The sequence below is a fragment of the Protopterus annectens genome, chromosome 10.part0 (genome assembly GCF_019279795.1).
Source record: "Protopterus annectens isolate FY-2018-M chromosome 10.part0, PAN1.0, whole genome shotgun sequence".
Lineage (NCBI taxonomy): Eukaryota > Metazoa > Chordata > Ceratodontiformes > Protopteridae > Protopterus > Protopterus annectens.
Window position 1 is genome coordinate 1,479,346,770 of NC_056744.1, and position 19,101 is coordinate 1,479,365,870.

The 19,101-nt window shown below is 37.9% G+C and overlaps 1 protein-coding gene across 1 annotated transcript in view; it reads left to right on the plus strand.

Annotated features, from left to right (window-relative positions):
• Window positions 1–18,523, plus strand: part of LOC122812846 (zinc-binding protein A33-like) — a 182,520-nt gene extending 163,997 nt beyond the window's left edge. Inside the window, exons 4-6 of the mRNA XM_044084889.1 lie at window positions 7,684–7,706; window positions 7,798–7,928; window positions 17,893–18,523. Coding sequence (XP_043940824.1) covers window positions 7,684–7,706; window positions 7,798–7,928; window positions 17,893–18,437 — 699 coding nt within the window. The 3' untranslated portion in view covers window positions 18,438–18,523. The remainder of the gene's footprint in view (window positions 1–7,683; window positions 7,707–7,797; window positions 7,929–17,892) is intronic.
• The last annotated feature ends 578 nt before the right edge of the window (window positions 18,524–19,101 follow it).

Consider the following 19,101-nt stretch of genomic DNA (forward strand, 5'->3'; position numbering starts at 1 on the left):
CCCTCCTTACTCCCTAGCTATCCCCCTAACAGCCAAAGAAACTGATACTTAAAAAAGCTGAGAACTGGTATTTGGCATGGATAAACTGCTCCCTTATCAGGATTTTATCCTCCACACTGAAGAAAAAGTTAAAACTACCTCCAGACAGTGAAACTAAGTATGCAGTTAAATAAGTTTTTAATTAAGATATAGAAATCTATGTTTCTCTTACTCTACTGCAGCCTAGTTATTAAAACAAATTGTAAACTAAGGAAACCCTACCCGCTGTGAGCACGCTATCTGGAACACCAGCCCCTTCCCCCCAAAAAAGAAAATATAAAAAGAAAAAAGCTTAAAAGTCAAACTGCAATTTCTCCATAACTCTGCTATATTACCAAATTACCCCAACATCACTATTTGTATAACTCCTGTCAAAACTACTACATTACCCTTTCTCAGTAAAGCTAATGTCCTTGTTTTAACCTAAAAAGAACTACTGCCACCCATTCCCCTTGCATACTTTTCCTTGCTATTTTGTCTCATTTAATTACATGGCCACAATCTCCTCCTAAAACTGGCTTGTACTGACTGATTGGCTTTTGCACTATCCTCAGTTTCAGGTGCAAGCCCCACTCCATTGGCTTTTGCATTATCCTCAGTTCCAGGTGCAGGCCCCACTCCATTTGCCCTTGCTATGCTCTGGCTCACTTCACTTCCCTACCCTACTCCCATTCCCACCCACCCCATTTCAATTTCCTTTATACCATCCACTCCCTCCCCTTCCTCTCCCACTAACCCCTCACAATCAACATTCTGTCAAAATTCTTAGATATCACTACCTCTCAAACTTCTTAGATATCACTTCCTGTCAAACTTCATAGTATACCCATACAATCCCTCTACTCCCTTTCAGACATGCAATACCTTATCTGTAACATCTCGCTCCTCTTTTTACTAACTACTCTAATGCCATATCACTTTCATTGTTCTTCTTCACTGTTATACTCTCCCACCTCCAATAACTTTGATATTAATTTCACACCATCCTTCTATAATATCACCCCAGCTCTATTTAACATCCCCAACTCATGTCTTTGTAAGCTAACCAGACTGCAAATATTCCCTCCTACCTGCAAATCTAAACTCAAACTATACAAGTTGCACTTATATATCATTTTACTCTCTCTACCTTCTAATAACTTACTCATATCTGGTGATATCCACCATAACCTCGGCCCCTCCCCCTCTCAAAATAACTGAACACAACTATATTTAAGCACATAGTCATTTACTCTCTAAACATTTAAAGTCTAACAAAGTCACGGAGTTCCATGCCTGGATAGCTCACACAACCCCTCACATACTTTGCTTATCTGAAACTTGGTTTAAGCCTCATATTTCTGACAATAAAATTCTCCCTCCAGGCTATAACATCTACCACTCAGATAGATCCCCAAAAAAGGGGTGGCGTAGCCATCCTTCACTCAGCCTAAACCTCTCATCCTTCTCTGCACCCATCCCCAACATTCACACAACAGAACTCTTAGTCATAAACTGCCATCTCAACCCTCACAAAAAACTAGCTATCGCCTCCATCTGTATTCTTCCTGGAAACAACCCGCCTATCCTAGAAGAAATCAATCTTGGTTCTCCCATAATATTCCCTACAAAACCATCATACAAGGTGATGTCAACCTAGACTGGTCCAGACTTAAAACTGACTCCCCTCAATTCAGTATAAATCTACATGGTTACCATCAACTAATAACTTCCCCCATCCGACTCCATAAAAATCCAACTTGACTTTATACTCACCAACACTCCTAACCTCTATCACAACCCCACTACTCTACCATATCAGCTTAGTGATGCATCTCTGTCCTTAGATATACTTCCCAACCTCCCAAACCTAGTGATTATAGAGACTGTTGAAAACTTTCCAACTTCAACATTACTCAATTCAACTCTATTCTATCTTCTACTGACTGGTCGTTCCTTAAACATATCCCTCTAGATGAAGCAGTAAATAGTTTCAATAACATCTTCCTAAATACCCTGAACTCCCTTGTTCCCTTTAGAAAGATAAGAATAAAATCCAGCTACTCTACTTAGCTTTCCAAATACAGTAAGTCCCTTATGATCCAACGAGACAAAGCCTGGAAAGTCTGGACCAAAACTAAAGAATTACCCTTGCTTCATAACTATAGACATCTCAAAATCTAACAAGGAAACACTCAAATGCTGATAAAAAGTCCTTCTTCAACTCTGCCCAACTAAATAACAAACCCAACCCCTGGAAGTTCTGGTCAACTATAATTAAAATTCTTTCTCCTGGCTGCCCGCTACCCTAATACATCTCCTCTAGAAACAGACATTCTACTTAATAAACACTTTACTGACACCATTCAGGCACTCTTACCATCCAATGGTAACACTACAACTCAATCTACCACTCCCTATCTACCTAACGATAACCCTTTCACCTTATATCCTGTTCCCACTTCTTATATCCGATCTCTACTACTTAACCTTAAGCCCTGCTCCCCTTCCATTGATAATCTACCTCCTACCTTCTTGAAAACTGGCTGCTGACTCCATTGCTTTCCCAGTGTCTATACTAATCAATTGGACCTTCCAGGAATCCACTGTACCTACCCTCTGGAAGTCCTTTTTCACTATTCTCCTCCATAAAGGTGACAACTCTACTGACCCATCTAACTACCATCCCATAACTATTCTATCCCCCTCTCTAAAATTCTAGAACAATGCATCCACTCATAATTACTAAAACACCTCCTCCAAAGCAATCTTCTCACACCCACCCAGCATTTTTTTGTCCTAACCATAGCACAACTACAGCCATTATATTCTTTACCCATACCATTGCTGAGGCCCTAGACAACAACAAACTTATCTCCTGTCTCTTCCTAGACTTTTCCAAAGTGTTTGATACTGTCCCCCATCCCCTACTGTTATCTAAACTTGCTACTCTCAATCTACATTCCTCCACGATTTCCTGGTTATCCAGTTACCTATCCCACAGGCAACCGTCTGTTAAATAGCTTTCTTCCTCTTTCCCATTCCTACCTGTCCCAACAGGAGTACTACAAAGCTCCATTCTGGGCCCCCTCCTGTTCAATATATTCACTAATGACCTCTACTCATCTTGCAAACAATCCTCTCTCATACAATATGCTGATGATTCAACTCTCATCTCCATCTCTGATGACATCACTGTCCTCCATACACTCACTCAACATACCTTTTCATCTACTGAATAGAGGCTAGCCAGTAACTTGCTCATCCTTAACCCAAAAAAGACCAAACTCCTTCTGTTTCTTCCTCACTCTCTTACTCACCATAAATCCACCTTTTCCATCACTTCCTCTAATAATACAATCATTAAACCTGAAACTCATACTAAACTCTTAGGAGTCATCATCGATGAACTCAAATTTAATATGCACCTTCTCCAATGCATAAATAAAAACAAACCAGAAACTTGGTTTACTTTATCATGACAAAAAATGTATAACTCCAAATGCTAGACTCTCCCTTGCTCAGGCTCTCCTCCTTGCCTCCCTTCTTTATGCTGCCCCAGTGTTCACCAACATTCAAACCACAGCCTTAAACAAACTCCAACAAACTTATCACAAGATAGCTAGATTTGTCACAAACTCTCCATACAGTATTCATCACTGTCTACCCCTTACATCCCTCCACTGGCTTGAGTTCCCCCACTTACTGTTGCTATCACAACTTCAAATGTTGTACTTCATTCTCTATAAACCTTCATCCTGCCTTGCTCTCTCTTCCTTCATCTCTATCTACACACCTTCATGTACTCTTCATACCTCAAATCAGCAACTAGTACACACCTACCAACCAAAAAAAGCAGTAGGTAAACTCCTATATAAACACTCTATCGCTCAAACTTGGAATAAACATTCTTGAGACATATGTTCCATCATCCACCCATCCAACTATAAAGAAAAATTAAAAGTCCACCTGCTTAACTCCAAAATCTGTCCTTGTGAAGCTCCAACTTAACTCCTCTCTCCACTCCTTGGGTACCCATGTCAGTAACCCCTGTCAGCAAAATATCCCTTCTACTTGAGGACACATTCCTACTTTATACTTATATCTGTTTGGTACAAACTCTTTCTGTAAATATGTATATAAATCACTACTGTGATAATTTAGGAAAGACATAACTACTGATGTTTAAATTTTATTTTGTCTTGTGTAAATTTTTTTACTTTGTCTTTTAAATAGTATTGTATAATCTTTTTTCCTAAACACATGTCAATGTATTTGTTATCAATTTTCTGTATTTAAATATTTTGTATCATTGGAGCTTTTCTCCTTGGGTCTCCACTGAAAATGGGCCACATGCCCAGCTGAACTAAACTGGATAACAAATGTCAATAAATAAATAAATAAATAAATAAATAAATAAAACTGCACTATACTCCCTGACATCTGTATGATATTGTCTCATTGTTATGAAGCATTTATCTGTGGACCCCCAGTGCCCCATTGAAAAATTGTCTCCACCCAGTGGAATGTCCTCATTAAATTTGTGTAATAAAGTTAAGTATCATCCTATTTAGAACTTTTATTATTTATTTTTATTTTATTTTTATTTTTTATTTTACATTTGTTGACCGGGCTAGTCTAACTGGATACATGTTCATTTTCAGTAGAGGCCCGGGGAGATAAGCTCCGTGCACAAAAAAAAAAAAAAATACGAAAAAATATTTTTACAAACAATGTTGTTACAGGTTAATACAGAAATTATCATAGAGGTCTAAGTATCTCCCATTTTAAAATTTGGGTACAATACTAAAAATAGGTCTAATAATATACTATAGTCTGGAAGAAATAGGTCTGGGATAAGAGGAAATAAAACCTTTATATTTACAAAGAACATTAGAAGTTAGGCTGGAAAAAATCAAAGAGGACAGAAATACTTCACAGTGCCAAAGGCAGGTACAGTGGAAGAATTACAGAGATGGCAGAAATACTTTGCAGTGCAGTAGGCAGGTACAGTTCAGAGTACAGGTAGAATACAGAAAGTCAAAATAAAAGAGGCATAAGTGTGTCTTTTATATAAATAAAAGAGTTGTCACACTATGAGTAAGCTTAGGGGATGAAAAGAAGGGTAAGGAATAGGAAAAAGGTAAAGTGGCAAGAAGGAAGGTAGAGCTAGTTATAGGGAAGTAGTGGGTAGGCAGTACCTGTTATGAGTAGAAAAAGTAGAAAAATGATCAGTCAGGTTTAGTACAGGGGCATAGCCAGTGTGTTCTTAGGAAAAGTTTCAGTCTGTTTTTGAAAAGAGACGTGGAGGAAACTGAGGAAAGTTCACTGGGGAGAAGGTTCCAGGATTTTCCAACAGTGTTGCTGAAAAGAGAGTCCCCAGCCTTGTTATTAGATATAGAGGTGTCTACAAGAAGTTTGTGTGATGAGCGCAAGGATTTCAGATTCTTATAGGGATAGATGAGGTTAGTTAATATAGGAGTACTGGAAGGTTGGTAAAAAGTCTTATGGGCAATGGTTATTTGGTGGAATTTAAGCAGATTCTGAATTTCTAGCCATCCAAGCTGCTTAAGACTTAGAGTAGTTTGCCCTCCTATGCATACTTTGTAAAGCTTCCTGTACAAAGTAGATTCATTTTTCATTAATAATTTTGACCACAAGGGCCTTTTTAAGCCTAGCCATGCATCCTAATTCTCTGACAAGTTCTGGTACCCTTGATAAGTGTAAGCAGGGTATTGGGAGATAATACATTTACAAGCAGGGGCCTGGGAGATGAACCATTTATAGGCTGTCTGTGTCCATTACTGACATAGCTGCCAAACCGGGGATGAGTTGCCTGTTCCCCATCCAATTGTCCAAGTTACACTTGAAGTGGGTTAGGGAGAAACTCTGCTTCACATGGATTCATAGATTATTACTAGGCTAGCTGTCCTCATGGACCATTTTTAAGCCTAGCCAATTACCCCCTGTGAGAATCAAACCCTGCACCTTGTGCTTCTAAGGTAAGCACCTTAACCATTACTCCACCCTCTCACAACTGGAGAGCCTATTCCAGAGAAGGGGTAGTCTCTGGGATCTCTGTCTCTCAGCAGGTCCTACTTATATCACAATCAAGATTTAAGTCTTTATAATGGGTAATTCTGGTGCTGTTTGTTTTGCAGATATGCATGAGGTTCATCAGAGTGGGGTCTGACAATGCCTTGTATACAGGGATAGGGCCTTGAGGCAGTATGCACAGGACATGTTACTTATGCCCTGTATTCTTTTAGTGGTGCTCAAACTTCTTAGATTATTATCATCTAAGTACTACATAGACTTGGGTTTTAATTTAGCCTTTATTTTCATTATGGAGAGCTTTTCACACTTTTTGAAGGCTTATATAAGTGTGCCTGACCTTAGCTGATCACATGAAAACACTTGCTAATATCTAGATGTTATGCTGTTATGAGTGCAGTTTCTTTTGCTTTGTTCTCTGAATACAGTGTGCTTTTATGAATAACGTTCTATGCAATTGTTGTGTTGTTTTCTACCAGGAAAGTAACATAAGTCACAAGTATGAACATTTCCTTCTTGCAGTAAGTATATAACATAGTGTATTATGCAGGCTCCAGAATGTAAAACAGAATGTTACAATAAAGGCTATGTGTTGTACATTTAACCCAGTTAGAAATATTTGAGTACAGCTGCTTTACAGTGACTTATGGAGTACTTTGTGCCTGTGATACACCCAGATGTACCTGCAGTTTTCATCTAAAGAGTTTATGACTAATATTTGATTCGGCTTATGTTTTCTTGTCACACATCTTATAATATTTTTGGCTTTTACAAGTACATTTTGCAGTGTGTCCCTTTTTCAAATTATGATCCATTTGAAGTTCTCCTAGAACACTCATCAAACCAATGTGACAACAATCTGTTGTTCTTAACCTCTCACATCTACAGAAATCTGGGGATGTGCGTACTGGTGTATTTGTGGGTAACAGTAATGCTTTAGAAGTTTAAAATGACTGGATAAATACTGTGTAAGGAATGACAACAAATGAGTCATGCAGACAATAGTATAGGCGAAATAGACACAGCTGTTCACAAATAATAATTACCGTAGGATTATGGTCCAAATTATGTTAAGAATCCTCATATGAATAACGACTAAAGACTCCCAAGTCACTGACAAAACAAATGACCACTTATCATAGCATTGCTAGTGTTTTTAAATAGATGTTAAAACTTGCAGTGAACAATAAATTCCTGGTTCTGCCTTCCTGTAATAGGTTTCAAGAGTATTTGGTCTGCAAACACAAGAGTATAATGAGACTGTGTTGTCATTGAGACAGAAAATAACTTGGGAGATGAATACCAGCTGGTTTTACCAGCAGGAGAAAACATGGTACTCCATAGTGATGAGTTACAACAGCCATTGATTTATCAAACTTGCAAAAGAGTTATGTACTCTTCCCACAACAGCAATTAAATTTAGTTAATGTACATTGCATATATTGAAGCATGGTTCCTGAGGCTGACTGTTTCAGCTCAGGTAATAATTACTGACTATTAGGTTGCGTTAAAGAACTTTGTATTTAAAGTACACCAAAGATTATCATTTATAAATGCACCTGCAATATATTTCTATTTATAATACTAGATATTTTATTTTCTTTTATCCAGGAATTCAGAGACCATGAAGAAAGGTATGCATGTATGAAAATGCAGTTATCAGATTCATTACTAATTCTACACACATCAAGTAAAAAACTAATGACTTTCTGCCCATTTCCCTAGATACATGCAACCAGCTAAAAAAGATGTTTTACCTGATGTTGTTCTGGGTACCTGTGATGGCAGTCGGGAAAGGTACAATTATGTTTTACACCATGAGGACTGGAATGAATGGAAGTGTAATATGAGAACAGGTGAGGAGTTATTTTTGTAATTCTAACTGTAGTCAACCAAGAAGAAAGTTTGTATAGGTTTGTTTGTTGCCATACAACCTCTATCCAGATAATTTCATTAAATAAAGCTTATGACTTGAGTCTGGATTTACTAAAATGGCTATGCCAGTAGGTGAGTCAGGGCATGAACACTGAACTTGAAAAGATAAATAACTTTCATTGAAATGGACAGCTCACTTTATAACTTCTGAAAATATTGTTTAATTTCTTGAGATATATGTCTGGAATATCATGCAGAAGCAACAGTTATATTGTCATAGAAGAAACTAAGTTAGGCATTGCTGTCTGTCCATCTACCTCCATAGATTTGCTGCAGGCCAAGATGGCATCCAGTGTATGTTCATCAGTAAACTGAAATCAACTTTGGCTCCAGTTCTTACTATATCATTTCAAAACATGCTGAAAACAGGTTTATTTGGAAAGAGTTGGAGGTCTGCAGTAATGATATCTGTACATAAAAATGGGATAGAAATTAAGCAACTAAGATGCATTGGACTATCAAGTATTGTGGGTAAAGCATTTGAAAATGTTCTGTTAAAACTACTTCCAGAGAACCTACTGAAATTGCTGACATTAGCCAACAAGGCTTTATTGTGGGAGTATCTTGCATATTTAACCTAAGCCAATTCAATGTAAATGTTTTAGACACCATGCAAGATGGTTTACTGGTGGATGCCAGCTATTCAGACTTATAGATGGCTTTTGACAGAATCAAATGCAATGATATTGTCAACCAAATTATCAATTACAATATCAATCTATATATCACACAATTAATTAAACATGACCTTCTAAACCATACTTCTTATCCATACATGCATTCCATGTTTCCCACAGGCATCAGTATTGTTTTTTTTTTTTTCTTTTTTTGTCTTTTCATAGCTATGGCTTCATTCATGCCATCAGTATAGTGGCTGGAATGTGCTGATGACAACACAATTGCATTCTCATTAACTATCTAAGAGACCAGCAGATCATACAGATGCAAATAATCAATATGTTAAATTAGACTTCCATGAGTGCAACTGATTTCCGTAACAGCAAGTGTGCTATGATGCACTTCGGTAAAAGAACTTTGGAACATAAACATGCATGCATACATACAAATATTTCATGCATGGGTAATAATACCCTCCAGCCAGCCTGTCTTGCTCTTTTTGAGACAGTCTTGATCAGCTGGTAAACCACTGTCCTGTGGCGAAAAAGTGCATGTCACAAGAGACTACCTTAACAGGTGTCAGTTCTGTGGTGGTCTGCAGAGATGGGCTGACTGCCCTAAGACATTTACTGATTCACCATCACCACCAGCTGAGGCAACAAAACATCTGGTCACCCCACCCTCAGCAACTGCTTTATCTGTTGCTTCCCCTTCAGTTATTGAGCCAACAGCTTTGTTGCTTTCCTGTGGTCCTGGTCTCATCACTGAGACCATACAGTTAAGTGAGGCTATAATTTCAGTGGGTGATGCTGTGCTAAATATTGTATCTTCTTCTTCACTAGTGGTTGCAAGAGCATCCTCGGTGGGTGACAGTGTGGGCAAGGAGGTTTGCTTTGATTTGTTCCACCTTTGTTTATGGATTTTATGGATCTAAGTGAGTACAGCGTTGAGGATAATCTTGATCCCGTGGTGGAGAATCAGAATTCTTGTAGTATTGTTTAACTATGAAGGACTTTTCTGCTCCTCAGTTCTAGGTTAAGAGTGCCAACTCTGGGATTACTCAGAATGGCAGTTGACCTAGCTACAGCTGTGTGCAAAGTGTATGGTTTTGGTAAACTGGATCACATGCAGTATCATTTTCCAGGTCGAGCAGATACATGACACCTGAAATTTATTTAAATGTTTAAGAGCTAAAAACCATGCTGTGTCTACATGAACTCACTGTTTTGTTGACACATCATTTTAGATTTTTTGCCTACAAAAATAAAACTGCTTCTGAAATAGCAAAGGTCATACAACACTTCCTTTAAATGTACAAAGCTCATATAATAAAAGACCAGATGACAGCTAACAGTAATGTGATGTTTGAAGCATGTAATTCTTTAAAGGAACATGTAATGTTAAAACTAGTAGTAAAACTCTTAAAAGTAACATAAATAAATCAGTAACTCAAACAACTGTCCTTCAAATTCTTGCTGCTTTTATTTTAACAATACTTGCAATACTAATAGACTTGTTAAGGCATGGGGATGGCTGGTATTAAGTCTGAACTGCCAGTATAGCTCCCAGTCTTCCAGAAAAAATTCCCATCTCTCGGGAAATTTGTACCCTCTCAAGCCTTTTAAGACATTTCTGCTTATTCATTCTGGTTCTACCTGCGAAGTTTTTAGTATATCCTTCTCCCTTTTTAAGAGATAACATTTCCTTATCAGAGAGGGAGAGAGAAAGAGAGAAAAAGTCCTTTATTTGTCTCTTGTGATATAAGATCCTATAACTTTTTTGATCTATTTTCCTTTTACAGGATTGCATTAGTCTATGTTCATCTGTTCTGACCCTCTATCACCACACCACTTCTGGGGAGTGTTGTGCTGATATAGCCCCATAAGCATCTCAGAAATCTGTTGCTGGTATACCAACCCTACATATCTTCTGTATCAGAGTTGATCTGCTCCCTTCTCTGCTCTGTTCTATAACCCTTTTTCAGATTTTTTTTTGCACATTGGGTCAGGGTGTCATTTTTCCAGTGACAGTCATCTAGAGTCAGGGTTTACATATTGCCATTTTCATTTATTTTTCTCCTCTGTAGCAGCTGAAATCTGCTCCTGCATGCAAGTAAGTGCCTTCTGAATATGCAGCAAAGTAAAATGGTAGGCTTCAATGTCATGCATGATAGCAGAAAGTCACTCTGTTTCTGCTTGGATTGATGATCCTGACATTTATTTGAAAGCTGTTTTAAAAAATTACAGATTTTTTATGGTGAACAAGATAAAAATTGTGGATGTTGAGAAAAACTGTGCATGCAGTTTTTCAGTGGCTCTGTTCATGGCCTGCATTCCTTGATACATACCTCTGCTTCTTGGCCTTCCTTTATGTACTAAGTATGGTGAGGTAGACATTGCTTGCATCTAAAAATTTTTCCTGGTTTCTCCAAGTTTAAGACTACCAGATATCCTGAAATTCTTTTGAAAAATAGTAAATTCAGACTAGGATACTGTTGCCAATTCTGAATTAAACTCTGAAAAATTACTATATACTTATGTACTTGAAGTTGTTTACCTGCCAGAAAGTGTCTTTCTCTGGCTTTACAGAAGTGCAAATAGAGTCTGCTGTTGCTGTTGAAGAGTGATGTCATTCACTGTCCTCCATTCACAACAGCACACTGGGACTGGCACAACCCATTTTACCTCAGGGGCAGCAGAACTTTAATAGCTCCACTTCTTGACCTCATTTTCCTTACTAGCTAGTATGCAATGACCTGCTCTTTACAAGACACTCCAGTCTTACTACCCTTGGGTGCTTCCTTTATATGTGACTTGATGTAACATCCAGAAGGCTATCATCAACAAGCCAGTAGAATACAGTAGCATAAATACAGTACATTATAATATAATATAATATAATATAATATAATATAATATAATATAATATAATATAATATAAACAAGGAGGTGTTACAGGTACATTTCACAGACAGTTGACTGCCCACATTGATGAAACAGTGCTAATGAACCTGGGAGACCACAATTGATAATACAATATTGAATACTTACTTATAATACTAACCATGTTTGCAACAACCCTAAATCAGGCACACTTACTGAATAAAAGAAAACTCAAAAATGTAAGGGGAAAACCTATCTCACACCACATGGTGTTATAGATTCTGTCTTCAGCCCTGAACACAAAGGCATCTGTCTAATAATGGACAATTACCCCAGCTGTAAATCTGACAAAGAATTAAAATGATATACGTAAATAACCAGAAAATCTGCCCAAACTGATAGTGATAAAGCAAAAATCAAAGGAAAAAACCCTTGATATACCCTTAGAGACTGAAAAAAAAAACTCGGGAAATAGCATGGTAACCCTTTATTCTCCACTTTTGTCCTAAGTGGACTTCATCAGTGGAGAATAAAGTGCTACCACACTATTTCCTGTTGTTTCTATCTCTGAGGAGCATATCAAGTGTTTTTCTTTGATATATGTAAATGTAAGAACCATCTTTAGCAAGGTTGCTGAATTTCGTTATTCAAAGAAACATGGTTAAAACCACAAATCATATCCAGAGAATATTTATCAAAAGTATATACATGATTATATCTGATCGTGCAATAAAAAAGCTGTAAAAGTAGCTATAAAAGTAGCTATTTTCAAGAACAGCACAATTACTCGTATTTTCATAGCTTCCAGCCACCATGTTTTTTTTTCTAAATATGGATGTATAGCTGTCAAAACAGTTAAGAAAAAAGATAACTATCATAATATGGATCACAAATATATTTCCCTAAATCCACCAAAAATGAATAAGAAATTGTATGCCTCTGGTTTAGCTGCAAAATAATAAACTTTCAGTCATTATCATCATCATCATCATCATCATCATCAGCCCCCTTTTTCCAATTTTTCCACATGGGGTTGGGGTATCGTGTTAACTGTCGCCAACTCTCTCGATTCAGTGCCACACTCCTGCCTTCTTCAACACTCATGCCTGGCTGTTGCAGATCTTCTTTCACACAATCCATCCACTTCTTTGCTGGACATCCTTGCTTCTTCTTACCTTCTTCCTGTCTGCCCCAAATCTTCCTCACCAGATTGTCTTCTGCTTTTTTACACGTGCCCAAACCACCGTAGTTTGTTCTCTTTGATCTTTTCTGCAATTGGAGCTACTTTGGCTTCTGCTCTTATGTCCTCATTTCTTCGTCTGTCCCACAGTGTGCATCCTATCACCTTTCTCAGGCACTTCATTTCCATCACCTCTAGCTTCTTCAACTGTTCTGCCTTTATTGCTCAGGTTTCTGTTACCATACAGTAGTACTGGTCACACCTTACTTTACAGCTTCTTTGGCATTCTTCTGTCATAGATTACACCTGATACTCTATGCCAGTTGGCTGCAGCCTTTCTGATTCTAGCTTTGACCTCTTCATTCAGACTACCCTTCTCCTCAACTATTCCTCCCAGATACTTGAAGCTGTTTACCTGTTCCACTATCTTCCCTAATATTTCTATCCTCATCTTCTTCTGATTTCCCCAATTTGCTGCCATTACCACCATCTTATCTGTGCTTTGTTTCATCTAGGGTTGCCAGCTTTTCAAATGCCCAAAGTGGGGCATTTTTGGTACAAACATCAGATTTGGCAGGCCAAAACATACCCATGGCCAGTACAAAGGACAGAACTTCACTCCTTTTTATTTATTTTTATTTTATTTTACATTTGTTGACCGGGCTAGTCTAGCTAGATATATGTCCATTTTCAGTAGAGGCCCGGGGATATAAGCTCCAACATTCAAAATGAAATTACATTAAAAAAACACGTGAAAAAACTTTACAGCAGTACATGAACATAGGCAAATAAAGATAACATTTTAACTGGTGACAAAGTTATAAAGTACAAATTGCAGAAAGTAGAACATTTAGATAAGAATATTATTACAAAATATTGCTTAAAGTGGTATTTATGGTGAATACTAGCATAATGTATAGTAATAGAGGATACAGGATAGTATGAAGAAGCCTGGCAGATATGTTAGTATATCATGTGGTATAAGACGTGGAAAGAATACATATATATATATATATATATATATAGAAATAATTATATATATGTATATATATATATATATATATATATATATATATATATATATATATATATATCTGTATGTAGATAGTGAGAAGGATTCATTCTGGTTCATTCTTAATAAACTGTCAGCCTTGGATTTACTGCTCGAGTTGGTTTCTGCTATTTACATCATTACAGCATTTCAGCCTTTTCACCCTAATTTTGCCACTATCGCTGGGTCCTTGGTGCATGTTTTTACTTTTAGATAGTGAGAAGGAGATATAGAATCAGTGGATGTAAATATGAGGTAGATACAGTGGTCAAAAAGATGTAGAATGTAGTCAGGTGTCGGGGGCTAAAGTTAGTCAGGATTACTACAGGGGCACAGCCATTGTGATTTAAGGTAGAGTTTAAGTTTCTTTTTAAAGAGAGATTTTGAGGGAATAGAAGAAAGTTCATAGGGGAAGAGGTTCCAGTGTTTTCCAACAGTGTTAGAAAAGAGGGAGTCTCCAGCTTTGTTGTTTGCTTTGTCAATATTTACAAGAAGTTTGTGTGCTGATCTTAGGGAGTTTAGGTTGTGGTAGGGGTGAATAAGAGTAGATAGTATAGGTGTTTTGTCAGGTTGATATAGAAGTTGATGGGTTATGGCTAGTTGATTAATTTTTAGTTGTTGCTGAAATTCTAGCCAACCTAGTTGTTTTAGATTAGTACAGTGGTGGGTTCTAAAAGGGTTGCCTGTAGCAAATCTGGCTATGCTGTGGTAGGAGTTTTCTAGCTTCAGCAGATTCTTTTTTGATAAGTTAGTATAAGTGGGTGAGGCATAGAGAAGGGGTGAGATAAGATCTGAGTGGGCAATAGTTATTCTAGATTCTGGAGTGAGGAAAGGTTTGATTTTGTAAAGAGAGCCTATTTTTTATTAATATTTTTCAAAGTGTTGCTTATGTGGGTATCGAAGTTAAGGTTGTTGTCAATGGTAACGCCTAGTAGTTTAGTAGTATAATCTTGTGATATAGGTGTGGCATTTTTAGATGTTATTGTAAAGTCTATGTGGGGAGATTTACTGGAAGGTGTGAAGAGGAGGAGTTTGGGTTTTTTTTTGGGTTTAGTAGGAGACAGCGTTGAGTAAACCATTCTTCTACAGAATTAAAAATGTGTTGAGTAAGGGAGTGAAGTTCAGAGACCAATTTTGCCGAGCAAATTAGTGTAGAATCATGTGCGTATTGTATGCATGTAGCTTGAGGGACTACTTGTTGGAGGTCATTGATAAATAAAGAGAATAGAAAGGGGCCCAGAATGGACCCTTGGGGACACCAATTTTAACTGGTAGCTGGGAAGATAGAGTGGAGTTCCAGAGTACTGCTTGATATCTATTATTTAAGTAGGATTTAAACCAGTTAATAGGTTGAATTTCAAGTGACAAAGATTGAAGAATGTGTATGAGTATTTGGTGGTTGACCATGTCAAAAGCCTTGGACAGCTCTAAGAAATGTGCTGAGGAAAGGGTGTTTAGGTTGCAATTTTTGTTGATAGTGTCTGTAAAGGAGAGGAGGGCAGTGGTGGTACTATGGGAAGGACTAAAACCGTGTTGGGTATTAGAGAGTAAGTTATTTTGAAGAAGATGGTCAAGCAGTTGCTTGTGTATACATCTTTCCATAATCTTAGATAAGGGAGAGAGTAGAGCAATAGTTCGGTAGTTGGAAATATCAGTTGAATTTCCACCCTTATGAAGAGGAATAATGTGGGAGATTTTCCAAAGTTTAGGGACGTATCCCTCAGTGATGGTTCTGTTGATCAGTATGGAGACTGGTTTGCCTTTGCCTAAATAAAAGCTTATTCTTGTAGCATTTTAGTTGCTTATTCTGTTTCTTATAACATGTAGGTGTTTCAGATACAGAATAAGTGTTTTATGCAACTATTACATAAAATATAGGAAATAATTTTGTCCTAATATCCATTTTTACAATTTCTTTGCAGAACACAACATCCCATGTGCCTTCAGATTTGCATTCCATTCTCCTATCCTTTGCTGAAGTTCTAGCTCTGCATTTACCTGTACTGCCACATTGTCTGCATACAGCAGCTTTGTTGATCCGTCCACTCCAACCTGTTTGCTAATGTAGTCCATTACCAGTATGAACAGCAGTGGTTTCAGAGCTAAACCCTGCTGTACATCCAGACCCACTGGGAACCCACTGTGAGGCCGAACACCGTCTGTACTTGAGTCATTGGGTCTTTGTACATAGCCTGCACTAATTCTACCAATGTTTCTGGCATTTCAAACCACCACAGTACTGCCCAGATCAGCTTTCTTGGGACCTTGTCATATGCTTTCTCCAAATCTAGGAACGCCTAGTTGGACTCTATCCTCATCTCTAGCTTCTTCTCAAGTATCTGTCTCAATGCAAACATCAGGTCAGTTGTGCTGCATCCTGATCTGAATCCAAACTACTCATCTCCCATCTTACATTCTACTACTCTGCATATCCATTTATCAGTCACCCTCTCCAGAACTTTCATGCAGTGTGATAGGAGTTTGATGCCTCTGTACTGCCCACAGTTGTAGATGTCCCCTTTGTTCTTGTACACTGGCATGCGTATGCTTATTCTCCAGTCATCTGGGATACTCCTTTCTCTCCACACTGCTTTAGTACACTCATTAGCCATCTCTCCCCTATCTCACCCAGCATCTTTATCATATCTGCTGTGACCTCATCTGAGCCTGCCGCTTTCCCAAACTTCATCTTCCTTAGTGCTGTTCTTACTTCTTCTAGGGTGGGCTCCTCTTTTTCTCTCATTGTAGGCCGTTTCTGGGGCAGTACAGCTTCTGTGGAGTTTTCTTCATTCAGAAGCTGCTGGAAATACTCCTTTCATCTGCCTTTGATGTCCTCTGGGCTGGTGAGCAGGTTGTTGTTGGCATCCTTTATGATGAGTGTCTGACTAATCTTCTTTATCTTTCTGTCTTTGCCTTGCAACCTGGTATAGTTTTTGTGCCCCTTACTGAGTCACTTTCCAGAAGTTGGTACAGTGCCTCTGATGCCCTATTCTTTGCTACTGTAACTTCTTTCTTAGCTTCTTTGTTAGCCAACCAGTAGTCCTTCCTAGCCTGGTCAGTCTTTTCTGTCTCCCATTTCTTCCCGCACTCTTTTTTTTTTGATGACTTCCTGGACTTCTACATTCCACCACCAGCTTTCCTTATGTACCTTATTTCCATACCTGGCTCGGCTACATATCTTTTCCATAGTCCTAACACATGCTGTTTTTAGGCTTTGCCATTTTTCTTCAACTCCAACTATTTCCTCCTCTTCTTGGGGTGCTAGAGACTTTCAGTCACCATGGACAAAATAAACATTGCATGCTAAATGGCAAAACACTAATTTCCAAGGGTATACCTACATCTTTCATGACACGACAGAACTGATATCTCTTCCTACAAGGACTAATAACCATGCTGGTGCTGCTTATAACCTAAACTGTCTGCTCACTAATAAACCCCAAAACATGTCAGTATCTGCAACATTGCAGTGATGTCTTAGTAACCGTCCACCAGTATTTGCAAGCTGGGAAATAAAGCAAACAGCAGTAAAATCCATTTTGGCCAGTGTTCATTCTGTTACAAACTTGAATCTTGATTGCATTATACAGCAACTCTGTACCACCAGATGGAATTGCATAATCTGGATGTTAATGAGCAATACATGTGACTGTATGGCAACAGTAGTGAAAGTGCATTTATATGACAATGCTTAAAAGTGGATCAACCTCATAATCAATTCATAGTTTCAGAGGTAAGTACTAGGCCTTTGCATGCCAATACCTCAACATCAGTGGGCTCATGAAGGAAGTTAGAGCTATAATCTAAGTAATCCTCTTAGTTCCCTGGCGTTTTTAATGCCTCCAGTAGCAGCTGACATTGCCAGTAAAGTGAGCTGGCAACCTTAGCTGGCATTATTAGAACTAGATCACAGAATTCTCAATGGACTGATGATGGCTGCAGGCTGATAGGGTAGCCAAGATGCCATAGGTATAGAGTCAAACCTGCCAAAAATAAAATTTTGGTTAGGTCTCAACTAACAGTTTTTTATTTTCCATTTTTTGGGGGGCATCAAATTTCTTTAATATAGTATATGTTTGAATGCTTTGTTGAAACCTTGAAATGTGTTCCATTGTTACTTTGAAATCATGTAACCAAAATGTTTATTTTCACAGTTCCATCACCTCTGACCCTGGATCCTGACACAGCACAGCCTAATCTCATTTTGTCTGAGGACCTGACCAGTGTGAGACATGCTGACGTTACACACCATCTCCCTGACAATCCTAAGAGATTTGATTATTATGTCTGTGTACTTGGGAAAGAGGGCTTCTATACAGGTCAACATTACTGGGAGGTGGAGGTGAAGAACAAGACTGACTGGGATGTGGGAGTCACCACAGAATCCAGCAATAGGAAGGGACGCTTTAAAATGAATGCAAAGCATGGATATTGGAGGATAATGCTGAGGAATGGGAATACATACACAGCTGCAGATTCATCATTGAAGGATTTAACCCTCACTGTGAAACCCCAATGGATCGGAGTGTACCTGGACTATGAAGGGGGACAGGTGTCATTGTATAATGCTGACAACATGTCCCATATCTACACCTTTACTGACAAGTTTACTGAGAAAATCTATCCTTTCTTCAGCCCCTGTCTTAATTATAAGGGAGAAAATGCAGCACCCCTGAAACTATTTCACCTGAAACTGTAATGTAAATAAAAAAATTCTTCTACTACTCAGCTGTACTGTATTCTTTCTATTGCATTATTTTCAGTCATTTTTAAAAGACCACGATCAGAAAGAGGTAGAATACTAGTGCAAAATTATTTATTTTATCATATAGCAAACATTCTTTTTATATTACAAGTAATTTGCTAATAATTCAACATTGCAATAAAAATAATTGTAGTGTTACTTCCCATGGAGTTTGTAAAGTAAAGCTTGAAAGTCTATGATTTATTTAGGATGTCTATATATAGCAAGTCAAAGTGACAATTTAATTTTCCACTCTACCAAATTTAATTGTAATAGTACTATTTGTGCTAGAGTTCTCATGTTGCATAAGTGAAAATATTCTAAACTAGTACATTAAAATACTTTCCATTTCAGTGCAAACCTCAAAAGATCATGGAAAAAAAATGCACATGTAATGTTGACGATGTTGTGTTATAATTCACTAGGTATGTCATTAGGATATTTATGTATGCATCTGTCTCTGTATGCATGTACATTTGCATGTATTTATTTATTTGCATTTGTTAACTGGGAAGACTATGGCCTATTTCTGGATAAGGTCTGAGAGAAAAGCTCCATATTTCTTCAGTTAGTCAGAAAATAGTATGCAGCATGTCCTTGACATACAACAGCGTTCCAT